Source organism: Vulpes vulpes, chromosome 9 (assembly GCF_048418805.1).
Source record: "Vulpes vulpes isolate BD-2025 chromosome 9, VulVul3, whole genome shotgun sequence".
In the NCBI taxonomy this organism is placed as follows: Eukaryota; Metazoa; Chordata; class Mammalia; order Carnivora; family Canidae; genus Vulpes; species Vulpes vulpes.
This window is the reverse complement of record NC_132788.1, coordinates 104680733-104704288: the sequence shown is the minus strand read 5'-3', so window position 1 is coordinate 104704288 and position 23556 is coordinate 104680733. Positions and strand designations below refer to the sequence as shown.

At 40.0% G+C, this 23556-nt stretch overlaps 1 protein-coding gene across 1 annotated transcript in view; it reads left to right on the top strand.

The window, feature by feature from the left end:
* Positions 1-3027: 3027 nt before the first annotated feature.
* The window catches only part of LOC112912544 (putative adhesion G protein-coupled receptor E4P), a 54257-nt gene continuing 33728 nt past the window's right edge, over positions 3028-23556 (top strand). Inside the window, exons 1-6 of the mRNA XM_072722145.1 lie at positions 3028-3058; positions 5537-5679; positions 15055-15229; positions 18786-18899; positions 20899-21092; positions 23182-23340. Coding sequence (XP_072578246.1) covers positions 3028-3058; positions 5537-5679; positions 15055-15229; positions 18786-18899; positions 20899-21092; positions 23182-23340 — 816 coding nt within the window. The remainder of the gene's footprint in view (positions 3059-5536; positions 5680-15054; positions 15230-18785; positions 18900-20898; positions 21093-23181; positions 23341-23556) is intronic.

Sequence of the window (23556 nt, the reverse complement as noted above, 5' to 3'; positions counted from 1 at the left end):
ACCATATATTTTGTGTGCTATTGCACACAATATGTGTTTGCTTTAAATTATGCCCACCTAGATTATAAGCTTCTGGAAGGCAAGAATGCTAAATGTTTTAATGATAAATGTTTAACAAGATGATAAGTGAAATCTTCCTTGCCTCCACTTAGAGCAATACTTCTCAAGGTCTTCACTGTTGACATTTTGGGCTGGAAAATATTGGTTGTGGGCAAGATATGTTGTGCATTGCATGATGTTGAGTAGCATCACTGGCCTCTACCAGAAAATATTGGTTGTGGGCAAGATATGTTGTGCATTGCATGATGTTGAGTAGCATCACTGGCCTCTACCAGTTACCACCCCCATCCCAAACGATCATCACAACAATCAAAAATGCCTGCAGACATTTTTACTAAAGGCTCACCTACGTCTAAAACTAGAGGCCTGCATTGCTAGTGTTTCAAATTTCTTCCCTGATCCTTTTGCCCTTGTCATATGAGAGCTCCACACATGCCACGTAACTTTGTCCCTAAGGCCATTGCCAATGGAAACAGTATGACTGCCTAGGAGGGATCCATTCATTGACTTGATCTCTAACCATTCAGATTTTCAGTCTTAAGCATTTGAACTAAGAGACCTGCAGGTGTTTAGGAAAAAATGATATTCTGACTCCCAGAAAAAAAAGTCATTTAAGAACACTTGTTAAGAACAAAAATTCAGGCTTTATTCAAGAAGGAAACATCACAATGGATATAGGGACCAATCCAATAGGGTCTTGGAGTCAGGAAGAGATTGGACTCCATTCCAATTACATCAATGCAACTAGAGATTTCTTTCCAAGGTGCAGAGTGGGGGTTAAGGGCTTAAAATCAAAACAGGTAAGACCCAGGCCATGGGAATTCTTCCTGAAGGCAAGCCAGTGTGGTAAGATATGGAAGGTGGTCAGATACCAAGGGTGGGAGATTTTTGCTACCCTGATTTAGCAGGATTTTTGCTCAAACTGGATTCTACAAGGATAGAGATGAAAGCCCAAGGTTGAATCTAGTCCAGCAGAGTCCAAAATGAGTCTTTGTCAGAGGTCCCATTAAAATGGCCATGAAGGATCCTGTTCACCAAGTGGAGAAAGTCAGTCTACAGAGTGAAGAGGACAGACTGAACTACGTTGTAGGAAAAAGGAACAATAATTATGTGATTCTATAGCACAGAGACTAATGGCTAGAGCTGAGGGTTAGAAGGGCCCAAGTGTGGAGTCCCAGGTCCACCAGGCTTGGGCAAGTGGCTCAAACCATCCCAACCTACCTCTCCTACCACAATGTATGGAATCTCTAGGTTCTTGCTGCCCCTCTAAATAGCATAGTTTTCCATCAATATTGATGTGAATTTCAAATTTACTACCTAGGAGGTAGACAAGATGTTTATCTCTACCTCAAAGTATGACATTGACTTCATTTAGCTTATCGGGAAAATCATCCATTCTCCAACTAGAAGTAGAGGCTGGCAGTAGGGCGTCTGTAATGGGGATCTGAGCTGGCAGGCAGGTGAGGTCAGACAGGGGGAAGTTCCAAGAAGTGAGTGGCTAGAGTCCAAGGAACTGAGAATTAGGACAGTTAGTATTTCTATGTCTGCTTGCAACAGGCAGGGACAGAGCAAGGGAGAGGATAAGAAAACCTGTTTCGAGATGCCTGGGTGGCTCAGGGTTGGGCATGGGCCTTTGGCTAGAAGCCATGATCCTGGAGTTCTGGGATGGAGTCACACATCGGGCTCCCTGCTGGGAGCCTGCTCTTCCCTCTGCCTGTATCTCTGCCTCTCTCTGTTTATCTCTCATGAATAAATAAAATATGTTAAAAAAAGAAAGAAGCCCAGTTTCAAAGTAATTTCTGCATGGCAGAAATACCATGAAAAGTGGGAAGAAAAGCAACTTCACCTCACAGATCAAATCCTACAAGTCTGAAATGTGGAACTGAAATGTTCCTATATTACTATTTGATAACACATTCTTTCATTTACCTACACGGAGGGGCACGTGCTAATTAATATTCAATATGTAGTTGTGTGGGTTTGATTCAACTTATTTTTTCTCCCCTCCAGCAGGCTTTCCTGAGGTATGATCAACAAATAAAATTTGTATATATTGACAGTGTACAACATGATTTCTGGATAGACACAGACACTGTGCAATAACCACACTCAAGCTGATTAACACACGCATCCTCCCATAGTTACCATCTCTTAATTTGATGAGAATACTGAAGCTGCACTGTCAGCATGTTTCAGATATAGAAACCCATGTTGTAAGCTCTAGTCCCCATGCTGTACAGCGGACTCCCCCAATTCATTCATCTTACACAACTGAAACCCTAAATCCTTTGACCAGCATCTCCCCAGTTCTCCCTGCGCCCAGGTCCTGGCAGTCATTGCCCTAGCCTCTGCTGCTATATGTACTCAGCTTTCTTAGATTCCACCTAGAAGTGAGATCATGCCGTGTGTGTCCTTCTGTGTCTGGATTATTTCACTTAGTATTGCATCACCCAGATTGATCACATGTTGTTGCAAGTGACAACGTTTCATTCTTCTTTAAGGCTGAATAACATACGTGGGTATATATTTCTGGCACATCTTTATCCATTCAGGCTTTGATAGACAGGTTGTTTCCATATCTTGGCTATTGTCAAGAATGCTGCAATGCACATGGGAGTGCAGATATGTTTTTAAATGTTGCCAAGCATTCAGGGTTTGCAGGGTGGTTGCTGGCTTGGCTGATTAGTGCCCCAAAGTCAGAGATGTCCTCCTTCCTTGGTCCTTATTTCTGTGTCCAATGAGTGACTAAGTGACCAGAGAATTCTGCAGTAAGCATGATATGGATGCAAATGGCATCTAGAGGTTTGTATTCAAGATGTTGCCTTACTTTGACTTTGACTTGACCTGTAGAAATTACACTAACAGATCGTGATCCTCTTGAAACCCCCGATGCTTCTTGAGAAATAGGAAACAAGACTCTACAGTTCCCTCTCTGTTATCAGTTATCAGTTAGAAGGTAGAGGAGCTATGGCGAAGAGGACAAACTTTCTTCTGTCTGGTGAGTGTTAAATATCTTATTTTCTTTGGTTCTAGAACACTTAAACTGTTCAGTTGAGCTGGTGGAGGGCTGGCCTGAGGACATCTCCTGAGATGGGGCATGTCTGGATTTCTAAGTGTGTCTTAAAATTGATGTGGCCAATATTTCAATGCCTTTATTTGCAACTTATTTTCAGATACGATGTCTAATGTCCTTGAAAGTAAAAGCAGCATTGAAAGTAGTGCTTCTCAACTAGGGGCAGTTTAGTGCCCCCACAGGGGACCCTTGGTAATATTTGCAGACAGTTCGGGTGGTCTTGCCTCAGGGTGAGGGTGTGCCTGGCATTTAGTGGGTGGTGGCCAGGGGTACCACCCAACACCCTCCAGCGCACAGGCCAGCCCCTGTATGAGGAAGTATCAAGGCCAAAAAGTCAATAGTGCTAAGGCTGAATAATCCTACCTTAAAGGAAGCCATGAAAATTTAGGGGAAAAAATGGAATGGCATGAGCTAAAACAACAACAACAATGTACACCAAATTGGAAAATAAAACAAAACCAAAAAACCTCATGGAGAGATTCAGCAGCAGAAAACTCAAAGTCTCCATCCACCAATGGTTTTAACCATTGGTGTAGTTGATTTTTTTTCTTAAGTTCCAGTGTAGAGTATCTCCCTTCTCTGGACTTGTTAGCATGTATCTATACACATCTGAAGTTGACAGAGGACTTGGTATTTGGGGAGATCTTGGCTCCAGTCCATGAGGCTCCTCAGGGCGTCCTGAGTCATGTAAGCAGAGTCTGAAGACAAGTGAACTCTCTGTGTCTTGTTGAAAGAATCTCTTCCAAATGGACAGTGAGGGGATCTTACCATGCAAGCTCTCTCCTCTCCCTGTGGCACAAAACAGGACACTTTCTGGTCCCCGGGACTGTTGGTGTAGTAAATGTAGTGTTACTAAAAGGAGCAAGATCTCAGAAACTAAGATTGTGAAGGAGCACTTAAGGAATAAGGTGAGTGGCAATGTAGCCTAGTGAGAGGTTGGGCTTTGCTGCTTCCCTGTTGTGTTCTCCTGGGCAAATTCTTGAACCACCATGACCCTCAGATTCCTGTGCTGTAAAATGGGGATGAGAAGAGGCTCTGTTCCTTGAGAATGTCAGGGGGAATCCATGAGATGGTCGTACCTGGAAGGTGCTCATCAGTGCTTACTCAATACTGAGTATCACTGTTGGTAATAGTGGTTCCCTGTCCACCTTCTCTGCTGTAGCTGTTAGCATCAAAACCACTAGTTTTAAATTTAATGTTTAAAAATGTTATTGGGACATAATTGGTACATGACATTATGTAAGTTTGAGATGTACACCATGTTGATTTGGTACATTAACATATGGCAGAATGATGGCCACCTTCACTTTAGCTGACATTTTATGGTATCACATAGGTACCATTTGTTGTGTTTCATGGAACGGATGAAATCTAGTCTGTCGGCAGCCTTGAGGTTTCTCCTACTGTGCTGTTGTCTATCATCACTATGCAGTGCACTTGATCTCCAGGACTTACCTGTTTACTAGTTCCAATTTAGTGCCCTTAAACATCATCTCCCCAGGCCCACCCCTGTCCCCCCAGAAACTGGTACCACCATTCTACTGTCTGTTTTTATGAGGTCAGTTTCAACAGAGAGGTATAATTACAGGGACATTTTGCTTCTTCAGCTTCCATTGATTCTCAGCCTCACTGATGAGTCCACATGTTCCACCTTCACCTCTGCTCTCCTGTTTTCTCTACTCCTCTTTCTCCTTCCCCCTGGTAAAATCTGAGCCAGAGTTACAGGGCAAGGTGAGCAGGGAGGAAAGTGTTAGGCAGTGGTCAGTCTGTTCCAGTTCCTTTTGGGGAAGGCACTCTAGTTCTGCAGGAACCACACTGACCATCTGGATCCAGCTACTTCTCAGGAGCATGGAGTTGGCACCTACCTGCTGGGCTGTGGAGTTGATACTGGTTCACAACCCTCCTTTTTGGGAGATTCCAAGGTATAATCTGAAACGGACCCCATTATTCCAGGGCAGGGAGATACTGGAAGAGATAGGTCACTCTAGATTGGGGGGGGTAGCAGTTTTAATAAGCAAAGGGAACTTGCATACAAGGTTTGTCTTGAGCAGCAGCAATATAAATGGATCCCTACACCATGTGCTAAATCTTGTAAGTTTATATATAGAGAGGTGGGCCTTAACTGGGTTCAGTCATGCATACACCACATCACTATCTCCAGGCAATGTCCCTGAAGCAGACTCGGAAGTAGGAAAGGCAATGGAACCCTCTTTACAACGACTGGGATGAGTAGTCTGAGTGCCTGGGTCCAGTTCATGGTCAATTGGCAGTCAAGTCTTTTTTTTTTCAGGTTTAAAAAAGGGTTTAATTAAATACAAGAAAGAGGCCAGGCAGGAGGGTGGGGGTCACCTGAAAGCACAAGTCCCTGAGAGCCCCTACCCCTACCCCCTCACAATGCCACAGCTCAGTGGCTGCAAGCAGGTCCCAGTGACTTCGAGATCCTTGGGGGAGGAGCGGAACGGGTCTCTCCAGGACCCTGGATGCTGAACAGGGGCCAGGGACGCATCCTCAGCCTCCTGGGCCCTCAGACCCATGGTCCTCCTCCTGTGAGAGGCACCAGCCAGGGATGGGGGCAGTCAAATCTTTTCAATGACTTCATCAGTAGTTGGGCTGACTTGGAAAAGAGGAACAGCGTCTGGGTCTTAATGGTTTCATCAGAACAACCAGGATGACTCATACAAGAAGATGGGGTTTTAACTGCTAGGGCAACCAAACTCTTTGGTCTGTCTTCAAAATAATCAAGGGTCATCATGAGTGTCACCAAAAAAGGCTGGATTCCTGTATTGATGGGGCTGGTGATGGTGGTGATGCTTCTGATATTTTTCTCAAATGCTGGTATTTTTTAACACTTTGATGGCTTCTGTTCCCCAGTATCATTTTGTATTCTCCGCAAAGACACAATAGTACTTCCTAAGTTACTAGGCAAGTAATCCATATTTACTCCAGGAAAAGTTAGAAAATGCAGATGAGCAAATTAAAAACTACCTAGAAATGAGCACTCTTCACACCCAGGTCTATGTCTCCTCATACTCTCTCTCCAGCATGTATGAGTACACATTTCTTTTGTGTTCTTCTTTTCAAATTGGCCTCCAGCCACACCAGCATAAACCTGATGTAAGTGCTTAGCAGCTTTGGAAGAAGAGTTCATTTGAGTAAGTTTCTAGCATTTGTTAGTTTTATAAAATTGGTTAGAAACTTAATGAAATGATTCTGAACATTGTTAGGATCAGGGAACTGAATCTCTTTAAATGGTCAAACTATTACTCCTGGTATGAGAGCTGTCTGTGTTAAGGATAATTTACTCCTATTTAGCATGCTGTCATCTTTGTAGTCAAGACACTAAGTTCTATGTTGTAAATCAAAATCTGTCTTTGGGAGAAACAGGCAGGTGGCCCAGTCATGTACAGAAGCTCCCTGAAGGACTCAAGGAAGATTCCTGAAATGTTAATACCTTCCTTTTATTTTTCTCAGGGCTTTCCTGCTTGATCATCTTTGTGACAAAACACAGTTCATTGGGCAGAGGTATGTTGGCACTTGAAACCAAGAGCAAGCCTCTTTTTAAGTCACTGTCCAGTATATATGGATACTGAATGCAACAGGGTACAGTCCATCAGGATGTGGGCTTGCCCCCATGGCCTCAACAGACAATTGCAAAGCCTGGCAGGCATCATTTCTAAGAGCTCTACAACTCTTAGTGAATTAGGACGAGCTACACTGATTACCATTTTTGTAGGTCCAGAGTGGCCAAATACTGCCAATTTTGTGCAGTTCCTCAACTATTATTCTACAACTTTTGCACTGTGTTCAGATGGGCGACTATGCCCAGTTTCATACAAAGGTGGAATGAGAAAGCAGGCTTCTGTTTTGCCTGACACTTTCAAAAGATCCACCATGCCTCTTCAATACAACCCCACTTTTTTCCTGGTATCTTTACTTTGCTTCCAGCAGATTCCAGAAGCATCCTTAATCTCTTCCTGTCTTTCCCACGGTCCCCCAAGTCCAGTCGTCTTCCTCCTTACATTATCCTTTAAGCAGGGTCCCCATTCTTTTCAAGTGGGCCAGTGCTGTCCAATCGAAACAGAATGCAAACCCAATACAACACTTGATTCTTTTTAGCAGCCCCAGTTAAAAAGATCTTACCACTCACTAGTTGGGCTGGGCATACTCTTTCCAGACTGGAGGGATTGAAAACTATCACATCTTCATTTGCTGCTGCCACCTGCAAATGCAGAGTGTTCCAGATGCCAGAGATTGGCAGCCAAGCTTGCCTCCATCTCCACAACCTTTCCTTTCACCTTACAATGATGAATATTTAAGATTCCAAAGTGCCTCTTGTTTCTTGTGACAAAATCAACTGCTTCTCAAGATGCCTGGAGGTAGAAATGATCATCCCTTCAGATCGTAGTTTCTGGAGCCAGACTGCCTGGGTGTGAATCCTGGCCTGATCACTTACTACCTGTGGGACAGTAGACAAGCCAATCTCTTTGTGCTTCATTTCCTAATCTATATAATGGAGATAATCACAGTAACCATCTCATGGAGTTTTCTAAAGTCAGTAGTATGATATGGAAAGGGCTGAAATAGTCCTGGCACAAAGCAAGTGCCCTATAAGGGTTGGAGAAGATTTCTCCCATCCTTTCTAGGTGAACCACACTCAACTAGCCAAATGAGGTCTTGCTTCTTTTGGTCCAGACACACAATAAAAAAAAAAATCTAATGTTGATCCATTTCTTCCCTCCTTCTCTCTCTCCCTACCCTTCTTCCTTCTTTGATGGAAACTTTTCATTTTATATAGTTTCAAATTAATAGAAAAATTGGAAGAATATTTTCAGATCTTCCCTCCCTCCCCTGATTCATGAAATGTTTATCATATAAGTATTATATATAATAAACATTATATATAGACACATATAGATATCCGTTCAGTTGTGTATATAATACATACACATGGAACATACATTTGTATACTCCGTGTATGATATATATAGTATAGTAATTTCATACATGACATGTATATATATACATATATATAATACACAAACACATAATCTTTTTTCTAAATGACTCGAGAAGAAGCTGCATACATCATACTCCTTCACTCCTTAATACCTCAATATGCATTCTAAGAACAAGGACATGTTCTAAAATAATCACAGAGCAGTTAACGAAATCAATGCAACTGACCTATTAGTCAGAGAGCCCTTACTTAGCCCAATCTGTGGTCACATTGTTCCACTCTCAGTTTAAAGGAGGACAAGGAGGCTTGGAGAGATTTCAGAAATCAACTGAGATCCCAGTTAAGTAAGTGGTACAGCAGTAAGGTTACTTCATTCCCCCACAGTGTAAAGGTTAGTGAGAAGAGACAAGGAATTATAATGTATTAAGACTACAATGTCATCACTTTAGTTTGAGCTGCAAACACTAAAGTGCATCTAGTGACTAGGTAGGAGCCAAAACAGGAAGAATGTGGATTTTGGACAGGATAATGTCTCCTAATCAAACATAGCACGATGGTTTTCTTTAGTCAACTTTTTATTTTGGATATTTTATAGAAACATTGCAACAATAGTAAAAATGATCACCTTATATCTTCACCTGGATTCATCAATTGCTAACATACTGCCATATTTCCTTCAGGTTTCCTAGCTACCTATCTATACCCACAAATATCTATTAGCAAAAGTAATTATAGGCAGCTCTCAGTGAAAATTAATAAATGGAAACCTCACTAATACGAGGTCTGTAGGGGAGCTCTCCTGTCCTGCCACGTGTGGTTAATTGTAAATCCAATAAGAAGAGATGGACCTTGCAAACCAATACTACTTCACTCCATCAGCAGGAGGAAGAAAGTCTCTTCAGCCCTGTTTCCCTCCTCCCACCCCAACTGACTAGCCAATGAGAGATTGTCACAGTCAGTGAGACACAGCCACAGGCCAGTCAGTGAGAAATAGCCACAGCTCAACCAAAGAAAGATGGTCACAGCTCAGACAATTGGAAGCCACTATACTTCAAATTCCCAGTCAACTCCAATGGACTTTTTGTGTAGAACATCCCTGCCCAACTTCCTCTTTGGAGGAAGAGCTAAAAGAGCTATCTCCTTCCTCCTTCATGTCATTGGACCTCGAACTTTCCTCTGGTGTTTGCTTTAGATATGGTTGCAATTATCTTCCATCCCAAATAAACCCATTTTTGCCAATAAAATAATTGGTTCTTTTAGTTTTAAGGTTCACATATCTGTATACAATAGATATATCTTCCACTTAGTTATATGTCACTTGATATTATATAGTCGTTTTAAAAAATGATTCATATACATATCCATATTTTTTTCTGAATCCATTGGAAGATAAATTGCAGGTATCATGCCCCTAAATCCCTTAGCATTGATCTAGTAAGAACGACGTATTCTTACATGTCATTTTAGGAAATTTGTCTCTGATACAATTATTTAAGTACATAGTTCAAATTTTTCTATTGCTCCAGTAATGCTTTTTTTCATGTTTAGGATTTATTCAATAATCACTTAGGCATTATATATAGTTATTATGTTTCTTTAGTCTCCTTTAGTCTAGAACAGTTATTTTCAGCCTTTCTTTTTCTTTTATGATATTGACATTTTTGTCCAATTGAGGCAGTTATATTAGAGCAGTGAGTCAATTGAGTTTCTCTGAGATTTCCCCATTATTAGGTCTGCTTAGTCATGTGGGGCAGGAAAAGGACGTATGTAATGTTGTATATTTCTTTGTATCAAATTGTAGGTAGCAGATGGCAGAGGAGGTAAGTTGTTTGTCTAATATCAATAACAGAATTCCACTGATTTAACCAGCTTATTAACTGACTTCAAAACTTAAAAGTGCATCTAGTGACAGTACTAGAAGAAAGACTCTTACTTTTTTTATTTTTTGTATATATTTTATTGGAGTTCAATTTGCCAACATATAGTATAATACCCAGTGCTCATCCCGTCCAGTGCCCCCCTCAGTGCCCATCACCCAGTCACCCCATCCCCCCACCGACCTCCCCTTCTACTACCTCTTGTTCCTTTCCCAGAGTTAGGAGTAAAGTCTTTTGCTGACATTTTAAGACACAAGACTTCAAATGGAATTAGATTGATTAAATATTGAATACAATAACAGAGAACCCACAGAGCTGCCTTCTCTCTCTCTTTTTCTCTCTACAGATCCATGTACAAGCAACCCCTGCCCTCATTTTGCTTCCTGTGTCTATGAGAATGAAAAATACTACTGTTCTTACCCTGAATATGTCTCAACCACAGGAAAAGAAGCACTCACAGGCAAGAAAGTCACACACAAAGGTGATGCTGGGCCTGTAATAAAAGTGGCATTACTGCAAGAATATGCAAATCTTGGAATTGAAGCTAGCCATAGGCTTCTCACAGGGAAAGAACTTCAGTATCCTGCCTGAAGGTCTTGTTCCTTTTCTCTGTAGCCTCATTATGTGAGAGATGGCTAAGAATTCGAGGTCCAGGTGAAATTGACTTGTGTTCCATCTCAACTCTAATTAAGTAGCTGTGCAATTTTAGGGAAAATGCTTCGATTCTCAGTCTCGAGTGTATAACCTGTAAAATAGAAGTAATCATCATACCTTTTGCAGATGAGGGAACTAGAAAATATGTTTGTTTAAAGGACTCAATCTCAAAATTAATGATATACCCAGTTTAAAAAATAAGTCCTCTTCTGCATCCAAAGTCATGCAGAATACTTCACATATTTACACCATTTACCACCACCCCATAACATGGATATCTCCTTTAAGTTGAAAGTCAGCAAAATTTTACTATAAAGGGTCATTTAGTAAATATTTCACGCTTTTCAGGCCATGTGGTCTCTGTTGCAACTATTCAACCCCATCTTTCTAATGTCAAAGCAACCATATACATGAATAGATGTGGCTGTATGCCAATAAAACTTTATTTACAAAAAAAAAAAAAAGAAAACAATCAGTGGGCCAGCCCAAACCCATAGTTTGCAAACTTAGCTTAAGTAATAAGAATATAAAAAAAAAAGTAATAAGAATATTTGCTGTCTCTCCAAATTCCCTAATATATACAGTAGGAAATAGTCATATTTATTTGAAAAGGAAAATGGTTTGTTTTGCTGGGTTTGAATTTAAGTATATCTCCACATATTTTCTAGCGGAATGTTTTCTAAGAGAAATCTGACAGAAGCCACTTATGTGAGCTACACAAGTAATTTTAAATTTTCTAGTAGCTTCATTCAAAAAGTAAAAACAGGAAATTATTTTAATAACCTACTAAACTCAGCATATGCAAAGTATTATCATTCAAACTGTAATTTATATAAAAATCATTAATGAGACCATTTGTATGCTTTTGTTCACATTGTCTTTGGTCTCCAGAAGGCATTATGCTTATAGTACTTTTCAGTTCAGACTAGCCATAGCCTCAGGTCGCTGGTGGTTCCTGTTTTGGACAACGGGCTTCTTAGACCTGACTCCATTTGTTGTGACCTTGGGGGGAAAAAAAGTCCAGCTCTTTCAATTTGGGAATCAAGAATGAGATGGAAGTTGAATTCTTGATTTACAATAATTTTTCTCTCAGAAATTTATACATATATCTTCCTTATTTTTAATGTATACTATTTTCAGTTTGATTATTATTTCTTTATAATAAGTATTTTCCACCCTTTCTGGATCCTGCCAAGACTATGGAGACAAACCTGTCCTAATTAAAGTAGACATGGTGCCTTCTTTCCTCTGCTGAATCTATATTCTTTTATTTTCTAGAAATCAAACAAGAGACTTGTTCTAACTTGAATAATAGTGAGCCAACTTTCCAAGACTGTCAGAAGCAGGTAAGGTTTACCAATTCATGGGTTTGCATTCTGCTTGCACAAGGTGTACAGAAGCAGACCATCCTCAGAATACAGTGAGTGACATAGGGTGGGATAGCGCACCATAGTGTGCAAGTATATTTGATATATATTCTTGTGTAACAAGTGACCCCAAAACATAGTGGCTTAAACAATATTTATTATCTCCAAATTACTATGGGTTAGGAATCCAGGGAGTCCTTTGCTGGATGTGTTGATGCAGGGTCTCTAGCAAGGCTGTCATCAAGGTGTGAGGATGTGAAGTAAGCAGCAAACTCATTCATGTGGAAGGGAAAGAAAAGCCATGGAGCTTCTTTGGTGAACAATCTGGCAGTATCTCAGTTAAACATAGAATGACCATATTATGCAGCATTCCACTGCTAGGTATATACTCCCAGAAAATTGAAAATACAGGTCAACACAAAAGCTTGTACCAGTGTTCACAGTAGCATTATTCACAAGAGCCAGAAAGTGGAAATGGCTGACTTGCTTAGTAACTCATAAGTGGACAAAAGAAATGTGGCTGTTGCTGAGCCATAAAAAGGATTGAAGCATTGACACATGCTACAACATGGATGGACCTTGAAAACATGATGCTCAGTGAAAGAAGCCAGACACATAAGGTCACAGAGAGTGTGATTCCATTTACATGAACTGTCCAGATAGGCAAATCCAGAGACACAGAATGTGAACTAGTGATTGCCAGGGATTGGGGGATAGGATGGAGGGATTGAGAGTGACTGCCCAGGATTGCAGATTTTAGGGGAGGGTGGAAATTGCTCTAAAATTGATTGTGGTGATGGTTGTACAAATTTGTGAATACACTAAAAGCCATTGAATTATACATTCTAAATGGTTGAGTCCTGTGAGTTAATTATAGCTCCATGAAATTGTTCAAGAAAAAAGACTGGATTGGTCAGTGTACATAGTTGGTCCTCCGATATAATTATTCAAAGACTTTGACTGCCTAAGGAAAACATAAAGACCATATGTTTTGAACTCCTTTGTGTTTAATGAGGGATCCTGAGGCCCAGAGAGATTTCAGTGATTTTGCCAAGGTCACACAGTGAGTTGGTGCCAAAGCTGTGTTTTGCTAACCAGTTTTAAACTATATGTTTGGGGCTTATCTATAAAAACGATTAGACAGCCATCCCAAGCTGATTAAAAGGAAAAATAACAAATACTCCTTTTCTTCTTCTCTCTTAGTTAAATTTGAGTGGTTCTCAGGACAACAGCAGACAGATCTGCACCAGTTTCTCAAAGCTGTCCCATGGCTGTGGAAAGGGAAATACTGCTCTATCCCTGAAGGTCTGAGTGCCTTTCCTTTGGCTCTAGGTGCTGGTGGATGCTTTCTCCACCACCACCCCTCTTTTAAGTAGACTTTGTTTTTTAGAGCACTTTTAGGTTCATAGCAAAGTTGACCAGAAATACAGACTTCCCATATATCCCCGTCTCCCGACCCCCACCCCCACACAGGCACAGCTTCCCTGGCTATCTTGCACCAGATGGTACTTTTGTGAACCTGCAATGTCATGTCAATGTCACCCAAAGGCCAGAGTGACATTAAGGCATCAGTCTTTTTTTTTTTTTTACAGATTTTATTTATTTATTCATAAGAGACACATAGAGAGAGAGACAGAAACATAGGCAGAGGGAGAAGCAGGCTCCCTGCAAGAAGCCAAATGTGGGACTAGATCCTGGACCCCGGGATCATGCCCTGAGCCGAAGTCTCATACTCAACCGCTGAGCACCCAGGCATCCCAGGCATCCTAGACATCACTCTTGATGTTGTCCATTCTGTGCATTTTGCCCAAAGTATAATGACATGTATCCACCATTATAGTATCAAAAAGAATAGTTTCACTGCCCCAAAACTGCTCGAAAACACTCATCTCTGAATTTTAAAAAATCTCTTTTACTAACAATTTTATATATCCAGGGAGTGCATCATGATATTTTGACCTACATAATGAAATGATAACTACAGATAGCTAATTAACATACCCATTTCATCACATTTACCTGTGTGTGTGTGCGTGCGCACGCACGTGTGTGTGTGTGTGGTAAGAGCACCTGAAATTTCTTGGCAAATGTACAGTATATTATATAGTGTTCTTAACTAGAGTCATCATGCTGTACATGATGTGTCAAGACTTATTCATCCTACATAACCACAACTTTTTAATCTTTGACCAATATAGATGGATTCTTAAGCAAATCAAAACCAAAAACTACTATGATAAGCAAAAGTATTGAAAGACATGCTGAGGAACTGAGTGTACTGAGACTTCCCGTCTTAGGATATGAAGTGTGTGAAGATTCTCAGAATTGGGCTCAACTAGGGTTTGCCAACTCAGGGGAATCCCATTTCACAGAGGTCCTTTAGAGTCTGTGCATACTGGGGTATGAAATGTTCCCAGTAAGGCTTTGAGCGCCCTCAAACCTCTGTCAATGAGAGGAAATAGTCCTCTTATATGCTTCATGTCAAACTGAATTTTCAGTTATTACATGGCAAAATATTGGGAAAAGGCAAGGAAAATCAAAATCTTCTCCCAACTCCCAACCCAGAAAAATACACCACAAAAGTCTAAGAGAAGTAAAACAGTTTTATTATAGAATAAGTTTATATATACATTTTTTTGAAGTTTGATTTGCCAACATATAGTATAACACCCAGTGCTCATCCTGTCAGGTGCCCCTTCAGTTCCCATCACCCAATCACCCCATTCCCCGCTGACCTCCCCTTCCACTACCCCTCGTTCGTTTTGTAGAGTTCGGAGTCTTTCATGTTTTGTCACCCTCCCCAATTTTTCCCACTCATTTTCCCTCCTTTCCCCTATAATACCTTTCACTATTTTTTATATTCCCCATGTGAGTGAAACCATATAATTTGGAATAAATATTAAACTAACATGCTTTTGCTTTTACAGTCCCAGATCCTGGGCCTGGGGCTATTGGTAGATTTACCTGGCCAAAACACAAGCTTGTTTGATTTGTTTGATTTGTTTGATTAAAAGACTTTGACCTCTCAAAGCCTCCTGTTCATCTAACAAGCCTTATTTCTAACAGGAAATCGGGGATTCCTACCTTAATTTCACAAACCTCACTTCCCAATTAACCACTGGAAAGCCCAAAGAGAAAGCAGTGCTAGTGACATTATACCTGCAGAATATGGAGAAGGCTGTCCTTGCAGCTGCAGTCAGAAATACAGAAGAAAGACAGAGCGTGGAAGGGCCTTTTATGGGTAAGGAATCACAACTCTGGTAAGCACAGCTCCTCTTCCATGTTGTCAGTCTTGGTTCTAGGGTGTTTGTGTATCATCTCACACAATCCTCCTAGCAATGCTGGAGTGTAGGTGTGATTACCTCTATTTTATAATAATGATGGTGATGCCCATAAAAGTGAATGAATTTCTGGCCTCCTCAATGGTGGAAGAGCCAGGAATTAGACTTTACACTAGGTCTGAGTACATATTCTTCTTTCAACCAGTACACAAACAATCAATGTGCACTGCCTGGTACAATTTTAGATTTCCTGAATTTATTTTCCTCTACATTGACCTACTGTCAACAGTTTGGAGGTAGACAATTTCATTAGGTACTACAAAGAGAAAGAAAATGAATAGTATGTGGCTTTAATTTTGGATTTGAGACATCTATTTCATGTGAATATTCCAGGAAATACAGCTCAGCAAGAAGAAAGTACACACCATCTATAATCCTAGAGATTCAGAGAAAAGTATTCTAGCTTAGAGTACTAGTTAATGATTGTTGCAAAGCAAGAGATCACAAGCAGCACATCTGTAATTCATAGTTTCCATGGGTCCAGGAGTCAGGACATGGCTTAGCTGAGGCCTCTGATTCAAAGCATCTCCCAAGACTGAATGAAAATATTGACTGGGGCTGAAGTCTCACCTGAAGGCTTGAACAAGGGAGAATTTGTTTCTAAGCTCCCATGGTTGTTGGCAGGATTCCTTGCCTTGTGGGGTGTTTGAGTGAGGTCCTTGATTTCTTGCTGGATGGAGGTTGGAGGCCTCCCTCAGTGCCTTGCCATTCTGTAGGGAAGCTTGTTTGATCAAAGTCCTCAAGAAAGTGTCTGTTAGCAAAATGGGAGTTACTATCTTATGTAATATAATCATGAGCATGATACTTTTGCCATATTCTATTGCTTATAGAAGCAAGTTGTAGGGCCAGCCCATACTTAAAAGGAAGAACTTACCCCAAGGCATGATTACCCCAAGACCAGGATGAGGGTCATGGAGTACCATCTTAGTCTCTCTACCATGCTCAGTGAATTGATTCTTGGCATTGGACACTCATTAGAATGAATGGGACATTTAAAAAATACTTATAGAAGGGCCACTTGGGGATGAGGCCTGCACATCAGTGATTTTAAATGTCCCCAAGTGATTCTAATGGACTCTGGGTGAGAAGTATTCTGTACTTCTCAGACCTAAGAGCCAGACCTTGTCAACGGACCTGAGTTTCAAAGAACAATTTGTCTCTTGGCAGAAGGTGGCCTTGGGTTAGTATCCTTATCTCATTGAGTCTCTGTTTCCAGATCTACAAATTTTATGTATAGAAATTATATATAATATATACATGTGCATTATATGGAATACATAGTATAAGTTATATCTACTTTTTTATATGTGTGTACATAGTATACATATGTAATATATATCATATATACATATATACATATAATCCCCATATATTTATATATACATGTACATTTTATAAAATACATAAGTTATATATACTCTTATGTGTATATATAGTATACATATATAATACATGTTATACATATTAGTATATATATATAACCACACATATATACAAATAAAGATATCCTAACTTCCTCTTTTTTAAAAAATAAATTCAAAAAAATGAATTCAGAAATATTCCATTCATATGATCTTTGTGTGACTGTGTGTGTGTGTGTGTGTGTGTGTGTGTGTAAAATATGATTTTCCTATTTTAAAGATACTATGTTGCCAAGAATGTGATTTTAATTCTTGATGTTAATGACAGGGCGGTTTATTTTTGATACAGAAGTCTGCAGATGCTAGTATTTCCATTCTACACAGGTATATATTTTAAGTCCTTTGTGGTCCCTACTGGTTCCAGGTTCAGACACCAGAGAACATAGAGGAACTTCTGTTACCTGCACCTGGGTGTGGAGATTCTATCCTCTATCAGGGCTTGACCTGACATTAATCAACATGTACATAAAGGATACATTAATACACTCTTTCCCTTTTCTCACTAAAAAATACCTAACTCTGGTATACGAATAAGATGTAATAGAAGGAGAGGTGGGCAGGGGATGGGGTGACTGGGTGATGGGCATTGAGGGGGACACTTGACAGGATGAGCACTGGGTATTATACTATATGTTGGGAAATTGAACTCCAATAAAAGAATATACCAAAAAATGTGATGAAATATAAAAATATTTTAAAAAGAAAGTAAAAAATAAATACCCCAGGTAGCTAAACCAGAGTGCATATTATCTGCAATCCACGAAGCTAAGGGACCCTGCCTGTCTCAATCACGACTATGGCTTGGCTCATCATACATGGCCAAAGAATGCACACTAGTGATTTCCTTTAATATTTGGTAACTCCTTAAGGCTATCAATGTTATTATCCCAATCTTGTAGATGAGGAAATTGAAGCTAGGAAAGATTAAGCCACTGACCCAAGGTCACTCATAGCACATCATACATAGTAAGGTGGTGGCTCCAAAGTGAATCCCAAACATCACAGTTCTTGTCAACATCACTTTCAATGTGTTGCCTCCCTTGTTGATTTGGAAATGGTTATTTCTGCTCTACCTTCCCTCCTAGCCTGTAAATCAGTGCTGGGTTGAAAAGCAAAGAGCAACACTTGACATCCACTTGGAGGCCTATTACCAAAAATAACAAGCATTGGTGAGGATGTGGAGAAATGGGAGCCCTTATGCACTGCTGCTGGAAATGTAAAATGGTGCAACTATGTGGAATTTGTTCCTCAAAAAGAATATACAAAAAAAAAAAACTAAACATAGAATTATTTCATGACTCAGCAATTCCTCTTCTGGGTCTGTACTCCAAAGAGTTGAAGGCAGGAACTCAAAAAGATATTCATACATCCATGTGCACAGCAGCATTGTTCATAGCAGCCAACAGGTGGAAGCAATTCAAGTAAACATTCACAGTTGACTAGATAAGTAAAATGTAATGTATCCAGACAATGCAATACTATCCAGCCTTAAAGGAAGGATATTCTGACACTCGCTACAGCACAGAGGACCCTTGAGAACATTGTGCTCAGGGAAATAAGCAGACACAAAGAACAAACATTCCATATCCACTAATAGGAGATCCCTAAAGGAGTCCCATCCATGGAGACAGGAAGTAGATAGTGGGAGGCAGGTGTGCATGAGGGGTTTAATGGGAACAGAGTTTCAGTTTAGGAAGATAAGAAAGTTATGGAGAGGGATGGTGAGGATGTGACTGTGCTTGACACCACTGAACTGTATGTTTAACTGTGGTTAAAATGGTAAATTTCATGTTATGTGTATTTATCACAATAAAGACAAAGAAAAGAGTAAATGTACCCGGTTAATTCCTAGTTCACTTTTTGAATTTGATTAAATGCCAACAGGATTTGACCATTTCTTTCCCACACCAATCAAGAGTAAGCAGTCCCTAGAGTGCATGGGCTTTTCTTTTTGGTGTCCAGTGCAGGTGATTATCATATTGTAGCAGGTGGATAAGGAAATGTTGCTGTTAACCAATCATTCTCTGTTTTTTAGACATTGAAACACGAAGGGTTAAGAAATGCAGTCTGATAAAGACATTCAAGCTGAAGGCAGGAAAGCAGACCATGGACATTCTCTGCACCACCATTCAGAAGGAAAGCTTGGGAGGTATAGTATATTGAGGTCCTAGAACTTAGACATCAGCCCAAGAATATTCCCAATGGAATTCCATGTTGCTCCTATAAAACAGTTCCCAGAGGCCCTTTATCATACATGAGGAAGTTCTGCAGATGACATTTCTAAAGCCTAGGTCTGGGAAATTTACACTGGGCTCTTACAGCCAGAAAAAAAAAAGAAGAAAAGAATCCAATTTCCTATACACAATTGTGTTTACACTGGATGTGTTGAAGTGGGACTGGAGTTGAGATTTCTTAATGACTTCCCATGTGTGCTCCTTGCTTAAGTCACCTCCACCCTCTAGGATGCTCTAGGCTGGTTTCCTTAAATGGATGTCTTTCCCCTGCACATGAACAGTGAATGGTTCCCCATTTCCTAGAGAAGAAACCTATGAATAAACCTAACCAAAGAGGTAAAGGATCTATACCCTAAAAACCTAGAACACTTCTGAAAGTAATTGAGGAAAACACAAAGAGATGGAAAAATATTCCATGCTCATGGATTGGAAGAATTAATATTGTGAAAATGTCAATGTTACCCAGGGCAATTTACACATTTAATGCAGTCCCTATCAAAATACCATGGACTTTCTTCAGAGAGTTGGAACAAATCATCTTAAAATTTGGGTGGAATCAGAAAAGACCCCGAATAGCCAGGGGAATATTAAAAAAGAAAGCCATATCTGGGGGCATCACAATGCCAGATTTCAGGTTGTACTACAAAGCTGTGGTCATCAAGACAGTGTGGTACTGGCACAAAAACAGACACATAGATCAATGGAACAGAATAAAGAATCCACAAGTGGACCCTCAACTTTATGGTCAACTAATATTCGACAAAGCAGGAAAGACTATTCACTGTCTTTTTAACTTCTGAATACTTCTGTTTATTTTTATTCATTTCTTTTTAAATTTAAGTTTTAATATTTTTAAAATTTTACTTGAGATATAATAGACATAAAACATTATATTAGTTTCAAGTATATGACATATATGATTTCATTTTTGTCTAACTCATTTTTAAAACTGTGTACAGTCTATTATTAATCATTTTTAAGATTTTTCTTTTATTACTTTCCATATGTCTTTTCCCTCCTGCAAAATTACCTCCTACCCATCTTTTTCTCCCTCCTTCACTTCCTTGCTCTCTCCTTTATCTCTTCCCTTCCTCTCTCCTTTCTATCTTTCCTTCATTTTTCTCCTATCATCCATCTTTCCCATCTCTCATTTTCCTTCCTTCCCTCCATCCATTGAGTCATCCACCCACTGTCCACATATCACCCAGCCGTCCTTCTTTCCGTTCTTCCATCCATCCATTCACACATCCATCTATCCATCCACCCTTCCATCTATCCATCCACTATTCCATCCTTCCTTCCCTCCTTCCATTTATCCGTTCTTCCCTAAATCCATCCATTCTTCCTTTCCTGTACCCACACATTCACCCATCTCTAACCTGCCTGCCTTCTTGCCTTCCTTCCTCTATCCCTTTAGCCTTCCATCAGATTCATTGATCTGCTTTGCAATTTTTGAAAAATAAAATAATGACTTTACCTTCCAAGCTCGAACTGAAAGTTATTTATTATCTTTAATCTTGTCCTTAACTGTAAAATACCAAAGAAAATTTTCCCTATCAAGAGTGGTAGCATCTGACTCTAAAAAAAATAAATCAAAAATAAATCAAAAATAAATAATAAAGTGGTAGCAAGGATGAAATTATTATGTAAATTTTAAAATACATTTAAAATTAAAAGAGTATTACTTAATGTGAATGACTCACCACATTGTCCCATAGTAAAGGCTCAAAGATGGTAATTGAAATTATTTTTTTCAGTGGTCTGACATCTTATCTAAAAATTAAAGCTACCATAGACAATTTGCTAAATCTTTGATGTTGCCTTCAAATGAGCATCACTGAACCTAGGTGGGGTTTCTTCTTTTTGTTTTTTTGTTTTGTTTTGTTTTGTTTGGGGGGGGTCTTCTTTATCCAGGTGCTGTCGCATTTATATCTTATGCTTCCATTGGTTCCATCATCAATGAGAGCTTTGTGTCTGAGGAAAACCTAATGACGAAGGAAAAGTTGCATAATTTCTACCTGAACTCCAAGGTAGTGAGTGGCACAATGGGATCCAGAAAGAACACCTCGCTCTCCATGTCCATTAATTTCACATTTCAGCATGAAAAGGTGCGTGAGAACCAGATGACTCCATTACATCTGCTGGGATTTTGTAACTAACTGGGAATGTTTCCATGCTGATGAATTTACAGGTTGGAAGTTTATAAAAATGAGATAGATTCTCACTCATCTGGGGGACATGGTGTTAGAAAGTCTAAAATGAACCCAGAGTGAGAAACTGGGCTACCCCTGAGCTTTACTGAGTAGATAACCTCAGAATCACCCCTCAACTGTCCCCCCATCCAGACCAGCATATAAAATGAGTGATAGTCATTAGGAGGTTTTGAAATGCTTCTCAAGTGCTATAACACGGTATCAGACCAAGTATATTTCAACAGGAAAGTTTTCTGGGTTTTAGAACTTGCCAAAATTAAAAATGATTCTGTCTTCTTTGAGGGGGTTGTTTGCTGTGTAAGTAATTTCCTCAGAAGTAGGCAACTTAAAGTGATATGCATGTATTACTCACTAGGTTTCTGTGGGTCAGGAATGTGGGAGGGGCTTAGCTGGGTGGCTCTGGCTCAAGGTTTCTTCTAAGTTTGTCATCAAGATGTTGGCTGGGACGTGTCACCTGAAGGGTTCATTGAGGCTAAAGGGTTTGTTTTCAGGGTGCTTCCCCCATCTGGCTGTTGGCAGGAAGCTTCTGTTTCTTGCCATGTGAGGCTCTCTGAGAGCTGCTTCAGTGTTCTCACAGCATGGCAGCTGGCTTCCATGAGTGCTCCAAGAGAGACTGCACCTAAGGGAGTGGAATTATGCTTGACATTTTGAAGGGAGTGCGAAAGAATTGGTGGACATTTTTAAAACCACTACAGGGAGAGAGGGAGCTGAGCGGTCTGGGTTCAAGTCCCATCTCCTTTCCTACTCACCACTAGGCAAGTTACTCAGCCTTCTGTGATAAGCTCAGCCCAGGAGCCAAGATTCTGCTACTGCTAGTAGCCAACGTGCCTTGTTGGTTCATGGGAGAGATGAGTCAATGTGTATAAAGTCCTTAAAATAGTGCCTGGCATCAGCAAATGGTGCTAGGAAAACTGGATATGTGTGTGCCGAGGAGTAAAGTTAGACCCTTACACCATATACAACATGAACACTAGATGGAACAAAAATGTAAGACCTAAACTATAAACCTTCTAGAAGAAAACAGTGGAAGTTTCATTACTTTGACATAGAAAGATTTTCCTAGATATGACCCAAAAAAACAGGCAACAAAAGTAGAAATAGACAAATGGATTATATAAAACTAAAAACTTCTGTGCATCAAAGGACACAGTAAATGGAGTGAAAAGGTAACCCATGGAATGGTAAAAAAAATACCTGATAAGGGATTAGTACCCAGAACACATAAAGAACATCTGCCATTGAACAACAGCAACAAAATAACTTGATTTTTTAAAAAGAGCAAAGGATCTGAACAGACATTTCTGAAAAGATGATATACATATGGCCAAGAATCACATGAAAAGATGTTGGAAGTCACTAGCCATTAAGCATCAAATGAAAGAACAGTGAGAAACACTTTTATGCACGTACCATATTTTGAGTTGTGTGTGTTACTTAACATGTCTGTGTCTCTATCCTCCAACTTGTGCACCTGGGAGAGTAGCAGTATCAACACCATAAGCTGCTGTGGAGGTTGAGTGATTCCATGCTGGATCTATAGATTGGTACCTGCATACATAGATAGGTGTCAGTGTTGTCTGTGTCAGTGATGAGGACAATTGCAATGGAGATAAGGACTATTTGTTGGGAATTCAACAGATGGATTCCCCTCTCCAGGAAATTATATTGCCCTGACCTCAAAAATGATCTCCTTTTCTTACTTACCTTACAAGTGACAGTGGCAGTCAGGTAGGATGGTTAAGATTTATGGCTCTGAAGGCAGAAATCCAGAACTGGAATTCCATCTCCTCGTTTATCACCACAGGACAACTATCAGTTTCCTCCTGTGGAAAAGGGGTGTATGAACACCTGCCTCACAAAGGGTTTTGTAAGCAGCAAATGAGATAGTATATATGAAATGCCTAGTATGTTTTGGAGTACAAACAACGATCAGTAAATTTTACTTATTCCATGACCGGACTAAGGCAATGTGTTTATTCTCCAGATAAAGAGAGAAAATGAGCAGCCCCTCTGTGTCTACTGGCAAGGGTCATCATGGTCTAATGAAGGCTGTCAAGTCATTTCCTCAGATGAAAATCAAACTGTTTGCAGCTGCAGCCACCTCTCCAGCTTTGCCATTCTCGTGGCAACCACCAAATTAAAGGTAATATCTACTTCTGTAAATAAATTGACCTTTCATTAAAGTGGAACATTACCGAGTTCCATGAAAAAGAGGATTGATTGAGTGTTTGCATTCTGATATTGAATGGAGAGAGATTTTAAAGCAAGCCCTCTACTCGTGAAAGGCTGTTGAAATTTTCTGTGGAAATCACGAGAATGTTGACCTGGAAATGCAAGCCGCTACTTCTCAGTTTCCTGT